We start from the raw sequence: 26,037 nt of genomic DNA, 5'->3' as shown, positions 1-26,037 counted from the left end.
ACTGGAACCAGCAGAATTCCCAGAGCCATCACCCCAGGGCTCCCAAAGGGACCTTTGGCTTCACTGCCACGTGGGAACTGCAGGGAAAAATCTGGATATGGACTGAAAATGTTCCTAATTAGCATCAAAGGCTGGAATTTCCAACTGGGGAATTTTGGGAGCTGTTAAATCAGCCCAGTGAAAATCATCTTCCCTGGGCATGAAATTAAGGGCTAAAATGGCTTTAGTTTTTCCTGATTCATGGAATTCAGAATGCAGCAGAACATGGGGTCTATAAATATAGAAATATATAAAAATAAATATTTTATTATAATGTATATTAGTAATAATATTATCAGAAGAATATTTCTTATTATAAATATATAAAATAGAAATAGAAATAAATAGAAATAGAATATAAGAAATATAAAAATAAAAATAAACAATATAGTATAAATATAACTACAACAAATATAAATATAAATATAAATATAAATACAATCATAAATATAAATATAAATATAAATTGTGTCTAAATATAAGTATATGTTGTATTTATGGTGTATTAATATAAAAATAAATATATATAGTATCCATGGTACATATATAAAAATAAATATAGATATTGTATACATGGTATGTAAATATAAATTATATACTATCTATTATATATTTTACATGTTTATATATATATAAAGAAATTGATATTTTATATATGGTGCATATGAAAATAAATCTACTTATATATAGTATATGGTATATATATTAAAATATTTAAAATTAATCTATATAAATCAATTGATAAATACATGTAGTTATACAAATAAATATAAAAAAGTATATATAAATTATTTAGAAATATATAGATATATAAATGTATAAAATATAAATATTCACATATATAATATATAGAAATATATAAAATATATATAGTATAAAATCATATAAATATAAATATAAAATATATTGAAATATAACTATAAATAAAATATAAAAATTAATATAATATAAATATCTGAAGCATACCTTTCAGCCACTCAGGCAGTGCTGGACACCTCCCAGTTTTTCCCTGCTTTTCCCCAAGGCAAAGGGAATGCAGAGTCCATCACTCCCAGCTGGAATTTCAGTCCCTTGGCCCTGAGCTGTGTCCCTGTGGCAACAAGCAAGCAGCAAAGTCCCTCTGCTTTCCCTGCTCCAGAGGCAGCCAAGCCCTGAGCATCTGGAAAACTGAAATGCCAGAGGTTCCCCAGGAAAATCAGGGAAGCAGGGACAGTTCTCATTTTCATGGCAATTTCTTGAAATCCCATCAAAGTCCAGGTCGTGGAACACTGAGGGACAACGAGCACAAGCTCAGCCTAAACTCAGTTTTCCATCCAGGTTTTTGTTGTTGTGTTTCAGCACCACTTGAACTCACGGGAAAAATCTGGAATAATCCACTTACTGGAAAATTGTATACATTAAATAAATGATAACAATTATATGAAATAAAATTAATCATAAACCTGATGGAGAGCTGGAACTGGGAGGTTTAATTAAACACCCAAAACACAGATTAAACACAGGGACCAGATCTGCAGAACTTTTCCCTGCTGTTGGTTAATTAAAAAATCCATATATGAATAAAATAGGTAAAATATATAGAAGATATATTTTCTGCTCAATATAAGAAATTTTATTATTTATCACTAGAAGACTTTTTTTCCTTTGCACAAAAAGGAGAAATTGAAAGAAAACAAAGAGGAGAAAACTTAGAGAAGTAGAATTATAAAAAGGCAAAAGAAGTGAAACAGAGGAGACATTTGCTGCTGGATTTAACATTGTAGGAGACACAAATGGAGAAAAGATTTGATTAAAAATCACCTTGAGAAAGAGGAGAGCTGAGCCCTGCCTTGGACTGTGGGCTCTGCACGGCTCCTCCAGCCAGAATTCCCATTCCTTGGGATCCTGGGGGGTGGGGGCATTGCTGTGTGCCCGCAGCAGCACGGGCAGCAGGAGCTCACTCTGCCCAGCTCAGGGATTCCTTCTCCCCAGCTCCATCCCAGGAAAGGAGCTCTGAGTGCCCAGGGCTCCTCAGAGCAGCCCAGCTCCCGGCAGAGCTTTGGGAGCAGCAGCAATGAAAGGAGCATTCTTATCCCTGACAATGGGAAACAGCTCCTGCCCCATTTCAGCTCCAGCTCCCAGTCTGCAGCTCTGGGACAACTGGGAATTGGGCAGGAGAACGGATTGCTAACAGGAGATCCCACAGTGGTTCAGGGTTTGGGGTTTTTTGGTAGGGATTGGTTTTCTCCCAGTGTTTTTCTGAGAGGAAACTCCATTTCCATGGATTGGGTAATAAAACCCAGGGCCACCAGAGGATCTCCACACAGCAGGAGCTCCACCACGGAGACGAGCACCAGAGCAACTTTTTGATTTTTGGATGGAATTCTTTGCTTTACAGGCAAAGTGTCAGTGCTGAAATGCCTGAAAATGCAGCTGACGAGGACATTTGGGTCACAGGAGGCTGATGGGTTTTATAGATTTGTTTTGCAAGACAAAATACATAAAACTAACAGGGAAGAAAAAGCAGGAAAGAAATTCCCCACATCCCTCACTTTCCTGAGACCGATTTCTTGCTGTACAATCCATCAAACCAGAATATTTTAATCAGGAAATCCTTAAGAATTCTTTTTTTCAGGCAGGATTCAAGATTAAATTATTTGAAGGGTCTTAATAATGGTCCACTGAGAGAATTTTAGTAAAAATCAGGATAAATGGTCGTGGCTTTAGTGAACAGAATATTAAAAATAACCAGCAGGGCCAAGGAGGGCAACCAGAGGCTCTTCCCCTCCCCCCAAAAAAACCTGAACACCAAAATATTGCTTTCACCAAAATCATCCCAGGAAAACCTGGATTCTGCAGGGCATGAGGTGAACTCCAATAAAAGAAGCAGCTGATCCAAGGCTAACCCCACAAGAAATGTGCTCTGAACAATCCTGCTCTCCATCTCTCTTGGGCAGAAGCAGTGGGAGGAGGTAAAACCAGTGCAGCTGAGGCTGTTGGAAGGTTTGCTGAGGGAAAAAGAACATTATTAGTAGAAAAGCAGAGGCTGGGAGTAAGAGGAGATGCAAACTGAGTGTTTCCAGGGGATTTAGTGAAAATTGTCTTCAAGGATGGAACCACATCCGTGGTGAACCAACACCAACCCTCCCAGACTCAGAGCCAGGCAGACCCTCAGGGCCCCCAGGAGCTTCTGCTCCCTTATCTTCCAAAACTTCCAGGATTTCTTCCTGGTTTGTGCATGGGTCTGGTACAACCTAGAGGTGAAGGCACCTTCACCCTGCCCAGAACCTCCCAGACATTCCCAGGAGGAAATCCATCCCAGAATGATTCATTTGGGGAGTGATTTATTTGTGATGGCACAGCCTGGAGAACACATCCAGCATTCCTGGAGAATTTCCTGCCTGGAGAGGGAAATCAATCCAGCATTCCTGGAGAATTCCCTGCCTGGAGAGGGAAATCAATCCAGCATTCCTGGAGAATTTCCTGCCTGGACAGGGAGACCCAGCCCCTAGAGAGGGAGCAGGGACAGGGAATACTCACCAGAATTCCTGGCTCAGTGCTGAAGCCTCCTGAGCTCAACCTCCTCCTGAACTTCAGCTGGAAAATGCAAAGAGGACAAAATTCTGAGTTCACAAACCAGAGGAATGGAGGGGAATTCCCAACTCTACCTGACAGGACACAGGGAATGGATTCCCACTGGGGGCAGGGATGGATGGATATTGGGAAGGAACTGTTCCAAGGCCAGGTTGGAATAAGCTGGGATAGTGGAAGGTGTCCCTGCCCATGGCAAGGGGTGTGTTTGGATGATCCTTAAGGTCCCTTCCCACCCAAACCATTCCATGATTCCATGATTATGAAAATGTCCAGGCCTGACTTTATTTTTAGGCCTTTCTTTGGGTGCCAAGCCCTTCAAAGCTCCCCCAGGCTGGGGAACAGCACTGAAAAAGGAGCTGAAGAGCAGCCAAATTCCTGGCCTGCTGCAGACCCCGAGCTGCACAAGCTGTGGTTGTCTGCATTGTGCTTCTGTGTCAAGAAATATCCTAAAGAGAAGGAGGAATTCATAGAAAGTGTAACACTTACCAGGGACAACATTCCCAGAAGCTGGGGGTGCTTAACCCTTCCTTTGGTAACAAAAAAAGTAACAATTCAAATTATCCTGGATTCCAACACGTGGGATTTGTGGCCATACCTCATTTATCAATTCATTAAATGCATTATGAGCCATAGATTGGGAATGACCCTGTGGGAAATCAGCTGGAAATCAAATAGAAAGCAACACCTCCCTCTCTTATTTTCCAAACTCTGTTTTCCAAACCTTATTTTCCAAAACATGCATCATTAAAATAACCAGGTGACAGCAAACAGGTTTCCTCTGCATCAAGGATTAGCAAATAGGACAATGGTGCTTTGTCAAAACCTGTATCAAATTAAAGGTGATTCCACCTGGAGCTTGGATGTTGGTTCAGATGGATGAATCCCACTCTGGGGAATTGCTGGACAAAGGAGGCAGGAGGAACTGAAAGGGAAAGAGCTCAGAATTGTTCACATGACATAAAATCATTTCAGAAATTCATTACATTTTGCACACTCAAAAACTCAATTATCCCATTTGTCTTGCACTGGGAATTTAGAAAACAAAATGGTCTGGGATTGGGAAATTAGAAAATAAACTGGTCTGGGATTGGGAAATTAGAAAATAAACTGGTCTGGGATTGGGTTCTTCCTTAGAGGCTGAATGTGGATCCGTCCCCAGCTCCTCCAGGACAACATTCCTGCCCAGCCAACCCGGACTCATTCCCAAGGCAGAGCAACTTAGAGCTGCACTATTCATAAATACACATTTATTTTTCATTAGAAATGCGTAATTACAGCATTTTTAAAGCATTTTCCCCTAGAAAAGTAGTTAAGCAACAGTACAAACAAAAGTGTTAGTCTTCTGCAAATACAGTTTTCATGACACTGAACAGAAAACACCAGCAAAAGGCCAAGACTTGCTGTCAAGGGATTTCTCCTTTTTTAAATATTTTCCTTTTTTTTTTTTTTTTTTGTTATAAACACCATAGCAAATTAAAAAAAAAAAAAAAAAAAAGACTGTTCCAACAGTGAAAAATATCTGAGCTCTGGAACTTTCCCTACGTGGCAAAGCAGGTACTGCAGGGCAGCAATACCCCAAACATCTGCAGACATTCCATTTGCACAGGAGGGACCAACGGGGTGGCCAGGGATGGAGTCTCACAGTTTGGATGCAGGAGAGCTCTTCCTCTCCCCACGAAAGATTTGCTCTGTCCTCTCTGAGTGGATTGAAGTGCAGCCCATGGGGATTTTTTGAAGGCCAGGACTTGCACTGGTGTTGTGATGCAGCTCTGCCTGAAGCTGGAATTACCCCCGGGTGGGTGAGCAGGGCATGGCTGGAGGTTCTGAGGTCTGGGAGGTTTTTCCAGCCCTTCCCACTCCATTTCTGGCTGGAGTTCACTGCCAGCTCCCCAACATTCCTCAGTGCTCTCACTGGATTTGGATGGCTCCGTGTTCTATCTGCATTTCTGGCTGGATTGCTGATTGAAGGGAATCGGTGCCCTGCAAAGGGGAATGGGACAGCAGGAAATCAATCCCAAAGTGCTTTTTATTGGTGTAACCAAGAGAATGAGGGCTTGTTATACAAATATAAAGCTCTTGTGAATTCCAGTGGAAAAAATTCCAAAGCAAAATCCGCATGGATGTGGGCTCTGTGACAGTGGGAATGGGAACCCACTCACAGAGGCACCAAAAATAACATCAAGAGTCTCCATGAAGCTGAAATAATGCAATTATGATAAACATCTACACAATCATGAGTGGCACCAAGGCAATTATTCCCTCTCTCTTCCCAGGAAAAGAACCAGCTCCAAATAAAGGAAATAAATTCAGAGTCTGGCACCAAACTGAAGCTGTGGAAGGCTCATCCCAAGAGTGAGACTTTGGGAACAGGGAGCTGGGAAGGGCACCAAGGATGAGCATGGAAAAGGCAGGAGGGAGTTCTGCAGTGCCAGAGCTGCTGGGGGTGAGGGCAGTGAAATCACCTGGTGGCTTTGTCCTTGGAATCTCCCAGCTGGAGCAGGATAGGGTCTAAAAATGCTGATTTTCCCCACTGCAGCCTTTCCCTGGTTAGGGTGAAGTGAGACCAGCACAAGTACAGCCAGCTTTCCTCAGGAAATCCCTCCTGCAGGCCTGACTCTCCTCACTTCCCAGGGAAATCCAGGAAGAATTACAAGTGAGCAAACTGACTGAAACCTCCAGAGGAAAAATCTCTCTACAAACCAACTCACTGCCTACCAGGAACAACTGGGGAGGGAAAATCCAAACTCCTGGGAGCCAGGACAGCACCTGCAGAGCTGGGAGAGGAGCAGCACCCAGAACTGCTGCACTGGCCTGCACAGAGCCTCTCACACCCAAAAAAGCTTCCCCTGGCACAGCCACCACAGCACGGCCAGAATTCCAAGCCCAGGGCAAGGATTTCAGGATTATTTCCCCTCTGAACTCCCCCTCCTTCCAGAGATCTGCCCTTGATGGACTTTCCCTCATAAACACCTCTCAAGGATGCTCTGTGCAACACCCTGGCCACAGAATTCTCTCTCTGACAGGATTTTGGTGATAAAAAAATCCTCATTTGAGGTCCTGCTTTGTGCTTCAGCCTTGAACCTGCCAGAATATCCACAAGGAGAGAAAATCCACCAGAATTCCCAGATTTCAGGTTTTATTATACAGTCCCAGCTTATTTATTATTCAAATTAAAACACTAGAAGTTCAAAATCCTCGAGTGCTGCTCCTAAATTCATTTATTTCTCTCTGTCTTGTTGCCAGTGATTGCATTTGGCTACAGGAATTTTTTCCCTGTTTAATTTGAAGGGTATTTTGTGTTTGCTTAAAAGTTCAATAAATTCATGCTAAGGTGCTGAATAAATCTATGAGATTGCTAAATTGGATAGCACCAAAAATTTAAATAATCCTCAAAGTTTTCGTTCCCATTTAGAGGAAAAGTGTATTGAGTAAATAGAATTATCAAATACCAGAACAAGAGCAACACCAAATATTGATCCAGCCTCAGACCTGAAGGGATTACAAGAATTTAGATTTGGAACGATGGTGGGGTTTTTTCCAAATCTAACAAAATTTACCACCAGCATTGCATCTGAGCACAGAATTTTAATCCAAATATTCTGTATTTCTAGACTTTGCAAACTGCTGTCAAAACATGAAAAGAAGCCAAGCAAAAATCATTCATGAATAGACTGAAAATACAAAATTGAAGTGGATTTTGATCTGTTCCAGCTGAACTCAGAGCAGGGATTCATTTCAGAAAAAAAAAAAAAAAAGGGCAGAAAACTGGTACTTTGTAGTGAGACATGAAATAAATCCACATTTGTGCTGTTTCTAAGAAGGAATTGGCACAGAATCCAACCTAGGTGGAAAATAAATTCCACTTTAATGAGCTTTGATTGATAAAGAGCTGCAAAAGCCTTGGGAACCTCTCAGCACCTTGACAGAGAACCAGGTGGAAGTGTCAGTGGAGGGGGAAGTGTCAGTGGAGGGGGAAGTGTCAGTGGATTTGCCCTTCCCTCAGATAAGACTTTTCCCCTCAGGTGAGAGATCCTTCTCCAGAGGAAAATTCCATATTTTTATCCACAAAAACGATCCTGAACGATGGATAAACTCAGAGCAGTGCAAACACCAAGGTGGATTCTCCAGATCCTCAGTTTTCACTCGGTGCAAAGTGAGGGAATATTTATGGCTGACTTGTTCTGAGGCTTGTCTGCTTTTCCTTTCCTGCCCTTTTCCTGTCCCACTCCTGCCCTGCTTTCCCTGGAAAGCTCTGGGCTTCACCTCAGTGTAAAACCAGCACGGTGCAAAGCGTCCCTGCAGAGGGAGGAGCTCCTGGGGGCTGCTCCTGGGAACTCTGCTCCAGAATTCCTTCCTGAGGAGGTGCTGGATGAGGAGGGAGGGAAATGTGGGAATTCCTCAGGTTTGGAGTGGGGACAGCAGCATGAGGAACAGCTCTCAGTGCCTGCTGCTCTTCTCTGGGGCCATGGTCCTTGTGGGTCCTTCCCAGCCCAGGGTACCCCGAGGTTTGTGCCATTCACATTCTCTGAAAAATCCCTTTGCCTAGGATTCCTCTGAAGCTGAGAAGCCTCAGAGAAAAAGCAAAACAATTCTTATCTCACTTGATTCTCCTGTGTTTTGCTGCTTTGGAATGTGTTTGGAGATTGTTTACCCACAGGTGATTGTTCCATTGGGTTCTGCTGTGAGTTCTTTTCACTCACTGGACAACCAGGGCCAAGCTGTGCCAGACTCTGGAAAGAGTCTCAAGTTTTCATTATTATCTTTTTAGCCTTCTGTCTGTATCCTTGCTGTATTCTTTAGTAGAGTTTAGTACAGTATTCTTTAGTATAATATAGTATCATAAAATAATGAATTAGCTTTCTGAGAACATGGAGTCGGATTCGTCATTCCTTCCTTCATCAGGGCTTCCTGCAAATACAACAGTTGGTCTTGGATTTATCAAATCCACAGGAGCAGCAGTGATGGAGGATCCATAAAAAACAAGGCACAATCCCTGCAGAACACCCTCAGTGTCCAGAGCACTGTTAAAATTAAATATTGACAAGGGCAGTGGCGAGGCAAAAAGAATTCCACAACCACTTGGAGAAGCCCACAGAGTGGGATTTTCAAAACCACGTGTGACCAAATTCAGAAAAATGTGTTCCAACTGGTTTAAATCAACTTTGTGGTGCTGTCACCAAAGCTTCAAGCTGATGACAGACTTCTTCTAGCCTCAGCTTCACGGCTGTTCAAACTGATTAAAAACGACCAAAAAAGCCCCAATAATTCCTCCTCAAGCAGAGAGGATCAAGTGTTCACTTCCAACTGGACTTGCTGTTGATCAAAACAACTGGAAAACTGCTGTCAGAGCAGGAATGACTTTTCTGAGGGAAACCTCAGTCTGAAAATACTTTTTGGCTGATTGCAGCCACGTTTCTGGTGCTGTCCTTTGTGAGGCTCTCAGCCTTCAGGGACACACCAGTGACCAAAATAACTTCTCCAGAGGCACTGAGCAAGGACAGCAAAGCAGGAGCAGTCAAGGATCATTTCTACCTTCAAAAAAAATAATGTTTCTTATTATGAATGATGGGTTTTATGGTTTGGAAAGAGGATAATGAGCTGCTTGTATTTGTGGGTAGATATAAAACGGAGAGGAGAGGAGAGGAGAGGAGAGGAGAGGAGAGGAGAGGAGAGGAGAGGAGAGGAGAGGAGAGGAGAGGAGAGGAGAGGAGAGGAGAGGAGAGGAGAGGAGAGGAGAGCAGAGGAGAGCAGAGGAGAGGAGAGGAGAGGAGAGGAGAGGAGAGGAGAGGAGAGGAGAGGAGAGGAGAGGAGAGGAGAGGAGAGGAGAGGAGAGGAGAGGAGAGGAGAGGAGAGGAGAGGAGAGGAGAGGAGAGGAGAGGAGAGGAGAGGAGAGGAGAGGAGAGGAGAGGAGAGGAATGAGAAGGAGAGAAAGGAAAGGACAAGGAGGAGGAGGAAGAGGAGGAGGAGGAGGGGCTGGCTCATACTTGGCTGGAGGCAGCGTGGTCTGTCACGGGGGTCAGCTGCACGTACTGCACCTGGATGTCGCTGCCCTGCAGAGGGGAGCCGTCCACGCCGCCGGCCGCGGGCTCGGCCGAGGCCACGGCGATCAGCTGAGCCCCCTGCAGCACCTGTGGGAGGGCAGAGAGACAGGTGAGAGCTGGGAATGCCACCAAGGCAGGCTGGCAGTGATGGCTAACTTTCAGCTTTTGTATTTTCAGACTCTGCACTGCACTGGTACATAACTCTGAACTCCAGATAAAGTGCCAGCAGTTCTCCTCACAGCTCAGGCACACAGAACAATCCTTTTCCAGCCCAGAACCAAGGACACCACTGCAGCTTCAGCCCCAAAAAATGCAAACAACAACAAAGCCCAAAAGGCCCAAAAAGTGCAAACAGGGAATGGAGGAGAGCAAACTGGGACGGTGGGACTGCATCACCTGGAGCTGGAATTGGACAATTAACCCCAATATGGAAATGGACCAAATCTTATAAAAGTGTGAGAACTCATGACCTGCTGTCCATCTTGGGTCCATCTTGGGTGTAGCCTTGGCCAGGCTCTTGTGCTGCCCAAGGTGAATCCATTGAGGCCTTTTTATAAATCCCCACTTAACCTCTGTCCAGCTCCTGTTCTAGGCAGCCTCTCAGGGCAGCAGGAGGAGCACAGAGGGCAACTGGTCCCAGCTCCCTGCCCAGCAGGGCTGATGCCTGAAGATTTTTGTATTTTTCAAATCCTGTACTGCATCAGTGCATAGCTCTGAACTCCAGATAAAGTGTAGTTAAATGTCTTCACATTTGGGTCAGACCATCTCCCAGACCAGGAACACCCTGTGAACCATCCAGAGAAATCCAACCAGAAACATCCCAAGAACCATCCAAACAAATCCAACCAGGAATACCCCAAGAACTATCCAAACAAATCCAACCAGGAACACCCCAAGAACCATCCAAACAAATCCAACCAGGAATACACTGTGAACCATCCAAACAAATCCAACAAGGAACTCTCCATGAACCATCCAAACAAATCCAACCAGAAACATCCCATGAACTTCCAACCAGGAACATCCCATGAACCTCCAAACAAACAGAACCAGGAACACGCCATGGACTTCCAAACAAATCCAACCAGGAACACCCTGTGAGCCATCCAGACATACCCAACCAGGAACGCCCCATGAACCTCCAAACAAATCCAGATCCAACACCAAACCCACTAAAGGAACCACAAGAGCAGCTGTCCCTCAGTCCCAGCTGCTCCCAGCAGGGTTTCCCACAAAACAGGGAGCACATGGATTCCCACACTGGATGCTCACTGCATTTGGTCTTGTGGGATTGATAATTATGTTAATTATGACAAGTTAATTGGGACAGAGTGACAGATCCTGCTGTGAGTGTGATACCATCAGAAGTCACTGAGCAAGGTTTTCCTGCATGAACACCCAAATCCAAAATATTCCTTCCCACAGCCAAGGCATTCATTCCAGCAGTGTTTACATTCCTATCAACAGGAAGGTGGAGATTTAGGAATTCCTAATTAATGCTGATGTTTATCCCATCTGCATTTGGCTGGAGAAGACAAGAAGTCCCTCACTGGCTTCAAATCCACAGAAGAACTGATCCATCTCAAAGCACCTCAGAATGGGCTTGGGATAAACTCATTTTCATTCCCTTCTTGAAACAAAAATCAGAATAAAATAAATGTATATAAAAAATAACAAGTCCCCGTTGCATTTCTCAAACCCAGCCCCACATCCAAGTTTAACTTTTATGAGCCACAAATGAGGGACTTCTAAACATTTGAACACAACGAACAAAAGGAATCTTTCAAAACAAAAGAAGAGAACAAAGAGCAAAAAATAACATTGTTCACAAAGGTTCTGCTGACCAAAGGATGATTTCTCAGCTGATCTGAGGGTGGGTGGCCATGGACGAGGGGCTGGACCTGAATTTCCCCGGGGAGCGTGGGAGGAAGAGGAGGTGACCTCCAGGAATGACCTCCTGGGTGTTGTCAGGATTTTATTGGGATCTTGGGTGTTCTGAGACAGCACCAGCACCAAGCTGCTCAAGGACATCCCAGTCTGCTCAGAAGGGATAAGCAGAATTCTCTCCTCCCACAGTATTAGTTTTGGAAGCACCCGAGGCTGTCAGGATCACCCTTTGTCCCACTCATCCCCTGCAGGTTTGAAATGACTTTTTTCTCATTTATTTCTCAGCTGGAAAATTCAGAAGGGTTGGGAGTGACTGAACAATGCCACGAGCACAGAGTCCTGGAATAGTTTGGGTTGGAGCAGCTGGGAGAGTGGAGGTGTCCCTGTCCATGACATGGGAGGGATGGGGTGACCCCAATTCCAGCCCCACCATTCCAGGATCCTGGGATTCTCCCCCTGTGCCATCCCACTGACCTCAATCTCTGCCTTTCTCTTCAGGTTCCTCCCTCTCCTCTCCCCCTTTTTCTCCCCTCTGTCTTACTCTCTTCAAAGTCTTGGTGCTTTGGGACATGACAACAATTATCTCCCAAATTTCTCCATTTTGACCCTTCTTCAGTGAGATGTTTACCACACAAACCATAATAAAATGAATATTAATAATGAAAACCTGCTCTCTTTCTTTCCATGTCAAGTCCATTTTAACCCATAACAAATAATTCCCATTTAACATCCAACTGCCAAGGCATGAAAGGGAATTTTTCAAAAAAGAATAAAATATAAGAAATTTTCTTTCAACTTCTTCCAAAATTATTCAAACATGTTTAAATTCCTATCACATCCTTTGAACCTGCCAAACCCCATCATGAACCTTCTAAACCCCATTTTTCAACCTTCTAAAACACATTTTAAACCTTCTAAACCCCATTTCTGAACCATTCTTGCTACTGTTGTGAGCTCTTTTATTAATCTGAGCAAGCACATGTGTTTGCCTGCCTATAAAAATCTCAAAAATAACAGATGTTGGGGTTTGGTGCCTTTTTTCAGTGTATTTTCCCCATTTCTACAGCAGGAATGCAGTAAAAGGTGATGTTTCTTTAAACCAAAGTGAGGTTTGGAATCCCAGAAGGAGTGGATGTTTCTGGAAGCTGAAAATCCTGGGACACTGATGGCCAAACACATTCAAATGACAAACACAGCTCCTCCAAATGATAAGAAGCTCTGCTGATAAGAGTCCTCTTCAAAAAGATAACTCCCTGTCCCTGATTCTTTTCAGTCTGAAACTTTTGGAGCCTTAAACTAAAACCATCTCCTGCATTTAATGCCAGCAAAACATTCATTTAGTGGCTCACATCCTCAAATATTCCACTCTGAAGGAAATGCAGGGTTGTGGGATAAGGGCCTTGCAGAAAATCTCACTGCAAGAGCTTTCAGGTGCTTTATTCCCATTGATTTCCCAATTAACTGTTCTGGAAATAAAAGTGTGTTGGGTTAAAGTAAAACAAAATAAAAAGCATCCACTGCTCTTAAAGTGAGGGAATTTCATGAGCTGCTTCCTTGGAGACCTTCCCTTCCCCAACAACACTCGGACCTAAATTTGTTATTTCTTTCTGACGTGAAATGTGCTGATATGAAAATAAATTCAGCATAAATCAAAGCAGTTGAGAGTGGAGGAACTGTCCCTGCTGTGCTTTTCTGGGAGTGCTGAGTGGAACCTTGCAAAAAGTGACCTTTAAATCTGTCAAAGCTTCATTAGGGAGCCCCCAGCAGAGCCATAGAACAGGGAGCACCTCCTGGAAATCCCCCAAAATCACAGGCATGGAAAAGGAAACTGATTGCAGCTCCGTGGAGTGGGGGGAAACCAAACAGAGAATCCCCGAGTGTGTTTTTAGCAGGGGCATTATTTAATTGTGCCAGAAGAATAAACCATCCCAGCTCTGAGATTCCCTTCCTGTCCTGGAGAAATGCAGGAACGCAACCTGCAGCCACCTAAATGTCCCCAAAACGTCCCCAAAATGTCCCTTTCCTGCCTGCCATGGCCGGGTGGAGCGAGGGGAGTGGTGGCAAAGTGTGGCTTTCATTTCTGGCAGGGACGGTTCAGGCCCTGAACAATGATGTCAAATGCATCAAATCCAAACACAGATTTCCACTGAAAATCCTCTTGAAACCAGCACACGTGCAAAGGCTAATTATAATTATAAGTAGAACTAATTGGCAGTTTGAGTGCAGATGGAATTTCAGTAGAAATGACTGGTTATGGAAACTGGAGTTACCTCATCTCATTCCCTGTATCAAATTCCAGGGGATATTGGGAAGAAAGGAAATCTGGATGGTTCCTCTGACTCATCTCCTGCTCTGAGATCCTCCCAGGGAATTGAGCTCCAAGGGAAACTCCTCAGGATGGCTCTGGAGTTACCTGAGGGCTCTTCCCAAAACCAGCCTGCACTTCAGAGGGATGGCACACCTCTCCTGCAGGGAAAGCCCAGGGGAACTGGGATTGCTCAGCTTGGAAAAGCTTCAGGGTGACCACACCGTGACCCTGCAGTGCCTGAAGGGGCCCCAAGAAAGATGGGGAGAGACTTTGGACAAGGGCTAGAGGGACAGGACACAGGGAATGGCTCCCACTGCCAGAGGGCAGGGATGGATGGGACATTGGGAAGGAATTCCTGGCTGTGAGGGGGGGAGGGGAGGTGCTGCAATGGAATTCTGAGAGAATTTCTGACTTCCCCACCCCTGGAAGCGCCCCCTGGATGGGGCTTGGAGCAACCTGGGATAGTGGAAGGTGTCCCATGGCAGGGGTGGATCTGGGTGAGCTTTAAGGTCCCTCAGGAGCCCCCAGATCTGCACAGTTGTGAAGAAATGGTTCAGTGCCAGCAGCAAGCACAGCAAAAGCCATGGAAGTGCCTCCCAAAGAAAGAGTTTTCAGGAGTGGGCAATTCCAGATCTCTAGTATAATTCACTGTTCTGAGCAATACTAAAGAAGCCTTTGGCTTAAATGCTGGGTTTTTTTTTTCCCAGCAGAACGTTATTGTTGGGTTTTATTCAATGTACAACTGAGTAATGGCTGGATAATCCAGAGAAAAAATACTCCAGAGTCAGGGAAATCTTCCTAAACTGGAGCTGCTGAGTGCAAGAGCTCAAGGAAGGAGTCAAAGATGGGAGGTGCAGACTCCTGCAAGTGACCAGCACTGGGAGAGGAGAGGTCATTCCAAGGAATAACTGAGGGTCACAACACAGCATCTGCCTGGTGGGAAATCTGTGAGTGCCATGACCCAGCCAGGAGGGAGAGGATCCCTCCTTCCTGAAGGAGTGGCTCCCTTTCCATCCAAACGTGGCAAATCCCTGCTTGTCTGAAAAATACAAACCTGGCTTGAAATGGCACCCTGGTCTCCAATTCCTGGTGGGATTAGCTCTGCTGCAAACAAAAGGTCAGGAGAAGTGCTGGGGTATTTTCAGCACTTCCCAAGACACTCTGCTGAAAGCTTCAGGCAGTTGCAGCAGGAAGAGCATCCAATCTTTTCCTAAATAAATTCAGAGGAGGATTTGGCCTCTCAGTGCTGCTGAGAAGCTCCATCCCCTCCAATGAGGCTGGCAGTAAATATGCCACTTAAAAAGAGTCTGAGCAGGTCACTGAGGATCTCCCCAAATCCCACACAGCTGGGAGATGTCTGCTCCAATCCCTCACTCTGCCCTCCGAAGGGTCATTTCACTTCAATTCCAGAAAGAAAAGAGATTTAGGGGGAGCTGCAAATGTTTACATCATAACTGGCAGTGGGGTTTTTTTAATAGAAGCAAAATAACATCTGAAAGTTTGGCTCTTGTTGCCAGAGTAACAAACACTGCTCCTACTGTCCCCGACAGGATCCCATTAACCAGGAGAAATATGGATGGGGAAACGAGCACGGAGACACAGAGAACTTCTAGGATTGCACAGCTCAGGAAAAGGCCTAAGAAAACTAATCTTCTCCCTCCTCCACTAGAATTCTGGAATGATGTCACCAGCTGGAGTTCACCATCAGGATCAGAAGTTCGTGGTGGCTTCAAAGGAAAAGCAGGAGGAGGATGGCGGGAAAAACCAGAGTGAGGAGCCTGAGCTATAAATCAGGAGCTGGAGAAAGTTCTAAGCCAGAGCTTGTCAATTAAAGAGCACTTAAAGGAGCAAAGAGTGCTCTGGAGAATTACCTGAACTACAATAATGAGTTCCTAACAGAAACTTGCACCAAAAAAAAACCCTGCTCTGGATATAATTCATGGAAAAAAATGCCCAAGGACAAGGAGAAGTGGAAACTTGACCCAAGTTAAAGAGCAGACTCAGTCCCTCAGGGTTTGCTCTCTTTAACAGCCCCACTCCTTTGGGAAGATGCTCCCTCATTTCCTGGACAGGGAAGGAATCCAGAACCTGGAGCTGTGTGCTGTCTCTGGCTTTCCTTTCCCACCCAAATCTCGTGACAGGAGTGTCAGAGCTCTACTGAACACGAGGAGTTCTCTGTGTTATAGGGGGTATTTCCACGTGGAGGGGGAATATGAATCCCAGAATTTCTGCTAAAAACAACCATATGGGGTTTGGAATGAAAACCATATGAGAGAACACCTGCACTTCTCCACACACTCCTACAAAAGCTACAGAAACTGGTAGGAAAGGAACTAAAACACCCAAAAACTCCAGCTCCGATCCTGGCTTTTATCTGCTAGGAAAGTTCATGTCCAAGGAGTCCAGAGGAACAGAAGTTTTATCTATTTTATTTCAATTACTGGCACTGGGCAAGGTGAGAGTGGCTCTGGCAGTGACCAGAACTCGGAGCAGATGGGCTGGATATTAAAGGTGATCCATCATCTCCACCCCAGAAAATCATCTCTGATGTCCAAAGCCTTTTCCTGAAGAAAAGCAATTAGGAGAGCTGATGGATTTCCTCCATGGAGGTGGATGCTGTTCCACACAGCCACTGCAGTTTTTAAAATATTGGGTTTTGATGGGTTTAATAAGATCAGAATCAGCACAAATCAGCACTCTCAGATTCCCAGCAGGGCTCACAGATAAGCCCTGAATTCTCTCAGTTTTCTCTGCCTGAGGCCACATCATTTCTGCAGGAATTCCACAGGTGCTTCCCTTTTGCCAAGGCACTAAGTGGACAAATGTTTCCAATCCCCTGGACAAAAAGCTTGGGAATTGGTGCTTCTTTCACACCAAGCATTTGCAATGATGCAAATGTTCTTTTTGTAATTTCCAGCCATAAAACAGAAATGACTCCTCAGAGAGTGTCTCTTTGACTAAGTCATGTACTACAAGTTCTGGGGCTGCACGTGAAGCTTTCCCAATTTTGCAAATGAATTTGTGATTCCTTGGATTAATTTCCTCCTTTATGGACTTGTCTCGAGTTGAAGCCAGTAGCCTGACATGTAAGAATTGTACAAATCCTTCAAAAATGGGATTTGCCAATTACATTCCACATTGAGCCCACAAATAAGGTCCTTTTTCTGGAAGGGATTTTTAAAATTTAATTTTTTTTTCTGCTTGCATGGAAAGCATTCCCAGAGAAATTCGGATTTTAGCAGAGAACCAAAGCTCTGTTTCAAATGGGAACAAAGAGGAATAAGAAGGGATTTGTTTATCCACTGCACTTCCTGCATCGCTCCGAAAACTGCATCGAGTCATTCTAAAGCCATTAGGTAACACATCCACCCTGCTCTGCTATAAATCATTAAAATCTCTTTGCTTTGGGGGTGGAAAACAATTGGCACAGGCATGGAGTGCCTGTTCTCCCCCGTGGATTAAACTCCAACCATATGTGAGTTGTCAGGGCAGTTTTACCCTTGCCGGGGCTCTCCGAGGTTCTGCGCTCTCCTCACCCCTCTGCTCACCCTTTGTGCTCATTTTCCTCTCCAGCCACATCCAGGGGATGCAATTACAGGAACCAGAACATCTCTGAACCCCTGGCTTTGCTGTAGAGCTCCAAGTTTCACCTACGTGGAGCTCCCAGCCATCCCTGGCCTGTGCTTGAACCTCGCTCTCCCATCCAGCAAGAAATTTCTATTTTGCTACCAGCTGAGCCTCCAGGCCAGCCAAAGGTCTTTAATTCCCCTCTCCAGATTACATTTGCATACATGTTAAACTTTCCCAGCGTCATTTGCATGTTTGAAAAGGCATTTTGGAAGGCCTCTCCATTGGATTTTATTTTTTTTTCCTGCAGTGTGAGTTTGAAGCAGACATCAAGGAGAGCTCTGGACCCAGAAGTGCTGTTTGCTCTGAGTCCACATCTGCTTTTCCCCAAGCCATTGCCAGTTCTGGAGCTCACTTTAATACCCAGCTGGGATAATGTAAAACAAGGCTAGAACCTCAAATAAAGGCTGGGAGCACATATTTGTGCTCAGGAATAGTTGTGTGCAGCCAGTTCAGCTTCACTCGTGTTCTACCCACCGAAATTTGGCCTCAATGGAGGGAAAAGGGGGGAAAATCCACCCCAAGACAAGCCCTATGTGTGTGTGTGTGTGGTCACACGAGTGGAAGTGGAACTAAAGCTCACCAGAGCCATATAAAATCCACTTTTAGAAGGTTAAAGTGCCTTTTTTACAATCAACCCCTCAGTTTTGAAAGCAAAGATGTGGTTTTCTCCAAGCAGAGAACACAGAGTGTTCCCTGGGCTGCTGGGAATCTTCTCCCTCCACAGCTCCAAACTTTCCTCAATCCGTGGGAAGTCTGGTAAGAAATTTTTTAATTCTTAAGACACTCCAGCTATTGGAGTAGAGAGGGAAGTGCTGGACACAGAGAGCTGAATAAATGGATTAATTCTATACAAACCATCATTTCTTGGCAGCTTTGGTGGCCCAAACATCCATCAGGAGTCGGGCAGCAATAAAAGTGATAACCTGATAAGGTTATCCCAAAAGCTGTGCAGAGAGAAGGAGCACAAGCTGTGGCTGACAGGGATTTGTGGGATGGGGAAGGAGTTTTGAGAGTGTCAGGGAAAGCTTTCCTCCTCCCAGCCCATTAAGGGATGAATTATTTTGATTTAGATGAGCAGATTTTTCTTCACACATCCTCCAGTCTGAGCCTGACTGTGTCTGGCTGTTTGTGGAGATGAGGAAGGGCTGAAAATGGGTTCAGCACTGGAGGAAAAATCAAAACCCACCCACATTTGGCCTTGCTCGAGTCTGGGGCTGATACAAGCGAGAGAATTTCCAGCCCTCACATGGATCCAGACGCTCCCTGGGAGTGCAAAATGCCAAGATCCCCTTAATGGGAGATTCCAGCGAGCTCCTGCTCATAAAAAGCAGTTTTTCATATCTAACACAGAACATGCTGGGGCTTTTTCCTTAAAAATCCTGCAAAAAGTGTGGAAGTTCTGCAAAAGCAGCTCATGGAGAGAGACAGAATAACCCTGGTGCCACTGAGGCCCCTCAGCTGAATTCCTCCAGCTGGCAGCCCCCAATTCCCAGCTCCTTAGGAAATTCTGGGAATATTTCCCTATGGAATTCCCAACTCCTAAGGAAATTCTGGGAATATTCCCCTATGGAATTCCCAACTCCTAAGGAAATTCTGGGAATATTTCCCTATGGAATTCCCAACTCCTAAGGAAATTCTGGGAATATTCCCCTATGGAATTCCCAACTCCTAAGGAAATTCTGGGAATATTTCCCTATGGAATTCCCAGCTCCTAAGGAAATTCTGGGAATATTCCCCTATGGAATTCCCAGCTCCTTAGGAAATTCTGGGAATATTTCCCTATGGAATTCCCAACTCCTAAGGAAATTCTGGGAATATTCCCCTATGGAATTCCCAACTCCTAAGGAAATTCTGGGAATATTTCCCTATGGAATTCCCAGCTCCTAAGGAAATTCTGGGAATATTCCCCTATGGAATTTCCAGCTCCTAAGGAAATTCTGGGAATATTCCCCTATGGAATTTCCAGCTCCTAAGGAAATTCTGGGAATATTCCCCTATGGAATTTCCAGCTCCTAAGGAAATTCTGGGAATATTTCCCTATGGAATTCCCAACTCCTTAGGAAATTCTGGGAATATTCCCCTATGGAATTTCCAGCTCCTTAGGAAATTCTGGGAATATTTCCCTATGGAATTCCCAGCTCCTAAGGAAATTCTGGGAATATTTCCCTATGGAATTCCCAGCTCCTAAGGAAATTCTGGGACCATTTCCCCCATTATTTCACAATTTCTGGCTGAACACGAGGTGTTTTTGCAGCCTGTTCTCCTCCTGGTACCAACATCTTCCTCTGGGGCTGGATCCTGCCAGGATGGAACAGTCCCAACAACTCCAAACTTTATCCTTCAAAAATCACGGCCCAACCCCCCTTAAATCCAAGTTTCACACTCTTTAAGGAGAAAGGAGAAATGGGATTTAAGGAGAAGGAGGCAATAAGTGCTATTTAAGCTTTTGTCATAACAAGGAGATAAAAGCACAGGAAAGAAAGGGATAAAAGACTCTCCAAGGAGATTTGCAGCTGACCAAAAATTCCCTCTGATCCTTTTATTTACCTACTTGGAGCTTTTTCCTGAATAGATCGCTTAGGAATTGGATCACACAAAGCACAAAGAAAGCCACTGTACAGTAAATAAACCACAGAGGAGATAAGGCATGAAACAGCACTGAAAAAGATCAATTTCAATTTTTTTTTCTCCCTTTTATGTGCAGTCAGATTAAAAATCTTTAGGAATTATCCATCCTAAAACTGGAAATAAATGTTAAAGCACTGGACATGCCAGAGTATGGCTGGGCAGTGTTATAAGGAGAGCAAGAAGAGTTGATAATTAGATTTTAAATGAGATTTTAAAGTTCAAATGGTGGCACCCAGAACGGAGCAGACAAAGAGTGAACAGGGGAACTTTTAAAAGGTTTGGGAGTCTCTGTGAGTAATTTCACGTTCCAAATCCATGGAAATGAAAATTTCTGCCTATTTTCACTCTGGATGGGACTGATCAGGAGTTAATTCCAGTGCTAGTGTCCAGAGAGATGGAGAAGGAGCTGCTGGAATCCTGTCCCCCCCAAATCCACATTCCCACTGGTCTGATAGGAACAAACCCTGCAGTGCCCAAGGCTGCTCCTGCCCCACCTGCAATCCCAAATCTGAATTTATGGGATCACTGAGACTTTTCCTTCTCCACACTGGTGAGGAGCTGATCTGATCCCAGGGAATGGAGTTTGGTTTGCTCCTCCTGAACAAAACCATTCCCAGCGTCCCCCTTGTGCTTTTCCCTGGTTCCCCTGATGTAATTCCTGCTCAGCAGCAGCAAATCCCACTGAGCCACCCCCAGATTCTGCATTAACACATCCCAAATGTCAGGGGGCAATTCCAGGGAAAGCTCAGCTTCCTTGGGGTGAGCTCAGTGTCACTTACAATGGCAATGATTTCATCTCAACCTCTGCCAACTTCTGACATTTCCCCTCTCGGTGCAGCACTCTCCATTTCTGCCCCTGGAGAAATGTGCTGCCATCCCGGAGCTGGGGACATTCCCAGAGTCCCCCCGGCCATTCCCACTTCATTTACAAAGAGCCCCTTTGAGAGCTGCGGGATGGAAGCACAGCTGGAAACATTCCAGATCCCACTCCCTGAAAAAGCTGCTGCTGCTGACATTCCTGAAGGGATTTCTGAAGTGTTGGCCCACAGGGAAATGGTTATTGTATTATATATATTATTATATAATACAATACTAGTATTATTCTATTGGTATATATGATATATAATTTTAATTTTTATTTTATTTACATTTTATTTAAAATTTTATTTTATATAGTATATATGTAATAATATAATATATAGTACCTTAATAATCAATAATATAAGTATGAATTATTAATTTAATATCAATAAAATAATAATATATTTTATGGTATAATATACCTGATAGAATAATATTTTTTCCTATAGAAATAATAGATAACAATGTTATATATAGGAGGATATGACTTTTTCTATGATATATGAAATTATAATATATAATTTAATATACCTGCAATATTATTATTATTATTACTATTATTATTATTATTATTATTATTATTATTATTATTATTATTATTATTATTATTATTATTATTATTATTCAGGTACAATATATAATGTACCTGCCATATTATACAATATAATGTTATTGTATGGATTTTATGGGGATTTTAATTAATAAGAAACCAGGAGAGAGAAACAGAGGGGTCTCTGCTCCCTCTGTACCTGACCCTGTGCTGGGAAGGAGTAAATCAGGAGTAAATTCCACCTGAGGTTTGCACCAATAATTAGCAAAACTATAAATTAATTAGCTCATTAATACTAATAAACATTCGTTCTTCAGACCAATAAGTGCAAGGATTAAATTATAAAAATTCAGTTTGACCTTGGAAAAACCCATCTGGAATTTCTGGATGCTTTTTACCAACGAGGGAAGTTTGGAATTATTTGGATGCTGCAAACAAAAGCCTGAAGGGCTGAGCTCTGAAGGGGAGGAAGGTGCACGTGGAAATACTTAACGTGGATAAATCCCTAATAATTCTACTGATGGCACAGGGAGAAAGCTGGGAATGTTTCCACACAACACGTGGGAAGAGCGGAGCCCGGTGCTCACACGGATTGCAACTTCCCTGAGGAATCCAAGAGTGAGGAGGAGAGCAGGGACAGACACTCCACAAAAGGGATTAAGGGAGAAAATGAAAAGTTTGAAGGCAATTTCAGGATAAAAATTCCAGCGGAGTACGGAGCGCTCCAGGAAAAAGAAACCCTTGGAGACTGCACTGCCAAGCAGTTCCACACACCCGGCATAAAAACCTCCTATTCCATGGCAAGGTAAATCCAGGGTTTCTACCCAGGGGATGGCATTTCTGTCCTGAGAAACAGTTGAGAAAATCCCCAGATGTGATGGGCAGGAAAGATTCGTGTGAGATAATTCTGCAGGAGGGAGAATTCCAGTTTATTTTTGGTGTGCTGGAGTCATTAAGGTTAAAACAGAGGGGGAAAAGTTCTGTAGTGAGAAACAATTAAAAGAATTAAAAGAATCAAAAATTTGAATATTTGCACTTAGTTCTAAATGGAAATTATTAAGAAAAATAATTAATTTAAAAATTAAAATCTTTTTTCCTGTACAAACTTAAAGCACTTGAGCAGCAGCCAATAGTGCAGAGAAAGCAACGTTCTCCTTCCAAAGCTTCCACTGGAATAGCTGAGATATCCCGAGAAAATTCAAAATAAATCATATTTATCACCAGAGGGGCAAAAAAAGAAAGCAAACATCCATTTTATTGTTTTTCCTGCGGCTGGAAATGAGATTTGAGCCTGAAAAGAACAAACAATTGCGGGGTTTCTGTCTAAATCTGTTTGTTCGCTGCTTGGGAACTGGGGAAGGATTTTATCCAAGGAAAACAAAATCCTACCAAGCCAAAGGGTGAGGGAGCCTCGAGCCTGGGTGATGCTGAGGGTACAAATCATGTGAAATTCCCTGGAAATAAAGAAATCATTTCTTTTACAGCCCAACATTTCTCACGCTCATCCCACATTTTCAACATTTCTGGCCCCGATCCCATTCCGAGCCGGAGCACGAGTGGATTTTGGCCACCAAGGAGTCAAAGGGAGCAGTGCCAGGCACCCTGGAGAGCCAAGGCAGGGTTAAAATCCTGATTTAGGATATTTGGGAAGGGTGGGTGATGTTGTTTTCAAGTTTAATTCGATAAAATCTCTCATAGACCTCAAAAGCAGGAAGAGAAATGAGTAATAAGCTGTTGATTCCCTCCGTTTTTCCAAGTTTTTACTCTCTCAGTGCTAACAAAAGGCAATGGTTCCCGAATTTCTTTACTAAATTATTGTGTCTGTTGGTCACTTACGACTTTAAGTGCTAAAAGATCAGATTAACAATTTTAGGGGATTTTTTTCTGTCTGTGAAAGTCCTGTTTTCAAACCCCTTCCCAGCACTATTGGCAGTTTTTATCAAAAGCCAGGAATTTCCAACAAGGAATATTTCAGGCACTTTATCTCCCACCGCTGCCGTTATTATTTTATTTATGGGGTGGCAAAACGACCCCAAAATTTGTTGAAAAGCGGCAAGATTTTGAGATATCTGCCTAATGAGTGACTTAATTGTTGAGTAATTCCATGGCTCCCATCCCTGCAATCCCAGGTAAATAAGAGGAACTGCCCAGATACGGAATGTTCCCGGGAAATGTCCAAGATTTGGGAAGCTGGCTCAGGATGAGCCGCGTGTTTGTGGAGACACGAGGCCGAGCAAGGACTTGGGGAAGGATCCCTCTGGGAGAAGCTGAGCTCAAGGAATGCTCAAAGGTTATGAAAGATCCCTTATGTAACGAATCCACCTGGATTTTTTATGGAAAACACTGAATTTTAAATTAATCTAAAAGAGGCTGGTGGGGTTTTGTTTTCCACAGCGATCCCGTGGAAATAAAAAATTTTGTGGAAAGCTGGGGAAACATCACAATGACAAATGCAAAGCAAATTAAATGAGAGAGGATTCCAAAGCCTTGAGCAGATATTCCAAAGGAAAAACAGTGAATCCCACTCCCAGAATTCCTTAAGGCAAAAATGAAGAGAAAACTTTGAGAGGGAAATGTTCACCATTAAAATTCCATGTTAAACACTTGTTTCACACCCCCCCAGCAGCACCAGGAGCAGGTTTGGCCAGTACTTGTCAGATAATTCTGATCCCATGCTTTCCTTGCACTTCCCTGTCAGGAGGGATCTGGCTCCGTTTAACCCAGACCTAACAAAGCTGAGTTTGTTTAACCCCAAAAGAGTTTAACCCCGACCTTTGGCCACCTGCTCCTTAAACTCCAAGGGTTTCCCTGCCCTTACTCCCTGTTTTTTTTTTAACCTCACCTCACACCTCACTAAACACTGCCAAGGTTTTACAGACTCAGTAATTCCCTAATTCCCTGCTCCGTGGGGCTTTATTGGGATTGTAACCTTTTCACGAGCTTGTAAATCCCGGCTGTGACAGAGCGAATAAAATCCGAGGATGAAGATATTCCATAGCTGTCGTGGAGAATTTTTTTTAAATAAAAACATTTTGAAGCATTTCTTTTTTAGCTGGAAACAAATTCCCCTTTTTTGTTTTTTCTTTTCCACGCAGCTGTCAGCAACTGCTCAGTGTATGAAATGTTCTGCTTTCAAGAAGCAAATGTTTCGAGTTGAGATACTGAGATTAAACCCAACTCATTAAAAGACACCCAGAGCTGACCTGGGGCTATCCCTGCTCTCATTTGCTTCCTACTTCAGAAGAGCTGCCAAGAATCCATGAAAAATTTTTCAAAATCTTTGGACTTGGGTTGATCACGAACGAGTTTTTCTCGAGGAGGTTCGAGCTCGCTGCAGCTTTAAGGAATTTGCACATCAAAAATCAATATAAAACCTCATCCATTAAAAGGGTACAAGGGGCATAAAAATCCGATTATTCCGTGTGGAAATTAAACACAGAAATCGTAAAATGCCAAATTTCCCACCACAAAAACCAAATCTGTTTGTTGTGTCAATTAAATTAAAAAGTTAAAATGGAGAAGTTAAAATTCAATTAGAAGTTTCCTGTTCATTTTCACCAGAACAAAGGAGAATTTGTTCAGCTGAAATGGAACAGTGAAATCAAACCCATCCCAAAGATTTCGAGGGAAAAACTGTCACAAATACATCAAGATCCTTTTGAATCCCAAGGATTTGAACAGAGCCTGGAAAAGAGGAGCTGCACTGGGAGCAGTGAGCTCCAAACTGAGGAAAGATGAAAATCCCAATTTTTCCTGTAACTGACAGCTCAGGGATTTCGGAATTCTTTTTTCTGATCCTTCCCTGCAAGGCAAAGCAAAGATTTTTCCTGCTCATTCCCTGCTAATTGACAGAGGGGGAAAACGGGCAGAGGGTTCAGAGCTCACTCTGTTCCTCAGGGAATGTGGGATCAGGTGGGATCCCCAAAAGCAGAAACATCCAGTGGCTCCTTCCTTGGGAGGAGCAGGAGAAAATCCATTCAAAATCAGAGAAAACACCCAAAAACGTGGACAAAAAAAATCCAGAATTTCTGATTTCTTATCTTAGTTCTCCACTGCAGGGATTTTTATCCTGGATGAGTTTTTATGTCCTGGAACATTTTCTTCCCCTCTGTTTTTGCAGGATCCTGTGAACCTGAGTGCATCCAAACTTGGCCATTTTTGGGGAAAATAATCATTGCTCCCCCTCCAAATCCAGATTCACAGTCACAGAACTGCATTGGGAAGGAACTTTAATTAAACATGTTAATTCCTCGTTAATTGATTCACCCCTGGAATTATAATACTAGGATCTCACATTAATGAGGAATATCTGTGACAATTCCTCAAGATTTTTTCTTTACGGTTTCTTAAAATGCAAAAGATGGAGTTAAAATCAGTAATAGAGTAAAAATGATTTATGGAGTAAAAAAAACATTCAGGGAGTAAAAATCATTAATGGAATAAAAATAGAATTAAGGGGATACACTTCAATTACTGTCTAACTGCAAATTTATGGATTTTAAATCCTGCAGCACTGAGCA

General features: G+C 43.4%; 1 protein-coding gene across 1 annotated transcript in view; it reads right to left on the bottom strand.

The window, feature by feature from the left end:
- Window positions 1-4,837: 4,837 nt before the first annotated feature.
- BANP (BTG3 associated nuclear protein) overlaps window positions 4,838-26,037 on the bottom strand; it is a 109,966-nt gene continuing 88,766 nt past the window's right edge. The window contains exons 12-13 of the mRNA XM_059857495.1: window positions 9,597-9,740; window positions 4,838-5,592 (exon numbers count right to left, since the gene is read on the bottom strand). Of these exons, the coding sequence (XP_059713478.1) occupies window positions 5,521-5,592; window positions 9,597-9,740 (216 nt within the window). The 3' untranslated portion in view covers window positions 4,838-5,520. The remainder of the gene's footprint in view (window positions 5,593-9,596; window positions 9,741-26,037) is intronic.

The sequence above is a fragment of the Haemorhous mexicanus genome, chromosome 12 (assembly GCF_027477595.1).
Source record: "Haemorhous mexicanus isolate bHaeMex1 chromosome 12, bHaeMex1.pri, whole genome shotgun sequence".
Classification (NCBI taxonomy): domain Eukaryota; kingdom Metazoa; phylum Chordata; class Aves; order Passeriformes; family Fringillidae; genus Haemorhous; species Haemorhous mexicanus.
Note: the sequence above shows the minus strand (reverse complement) of the source record. Positions and strands in the feature narration are given on the sequence as shown.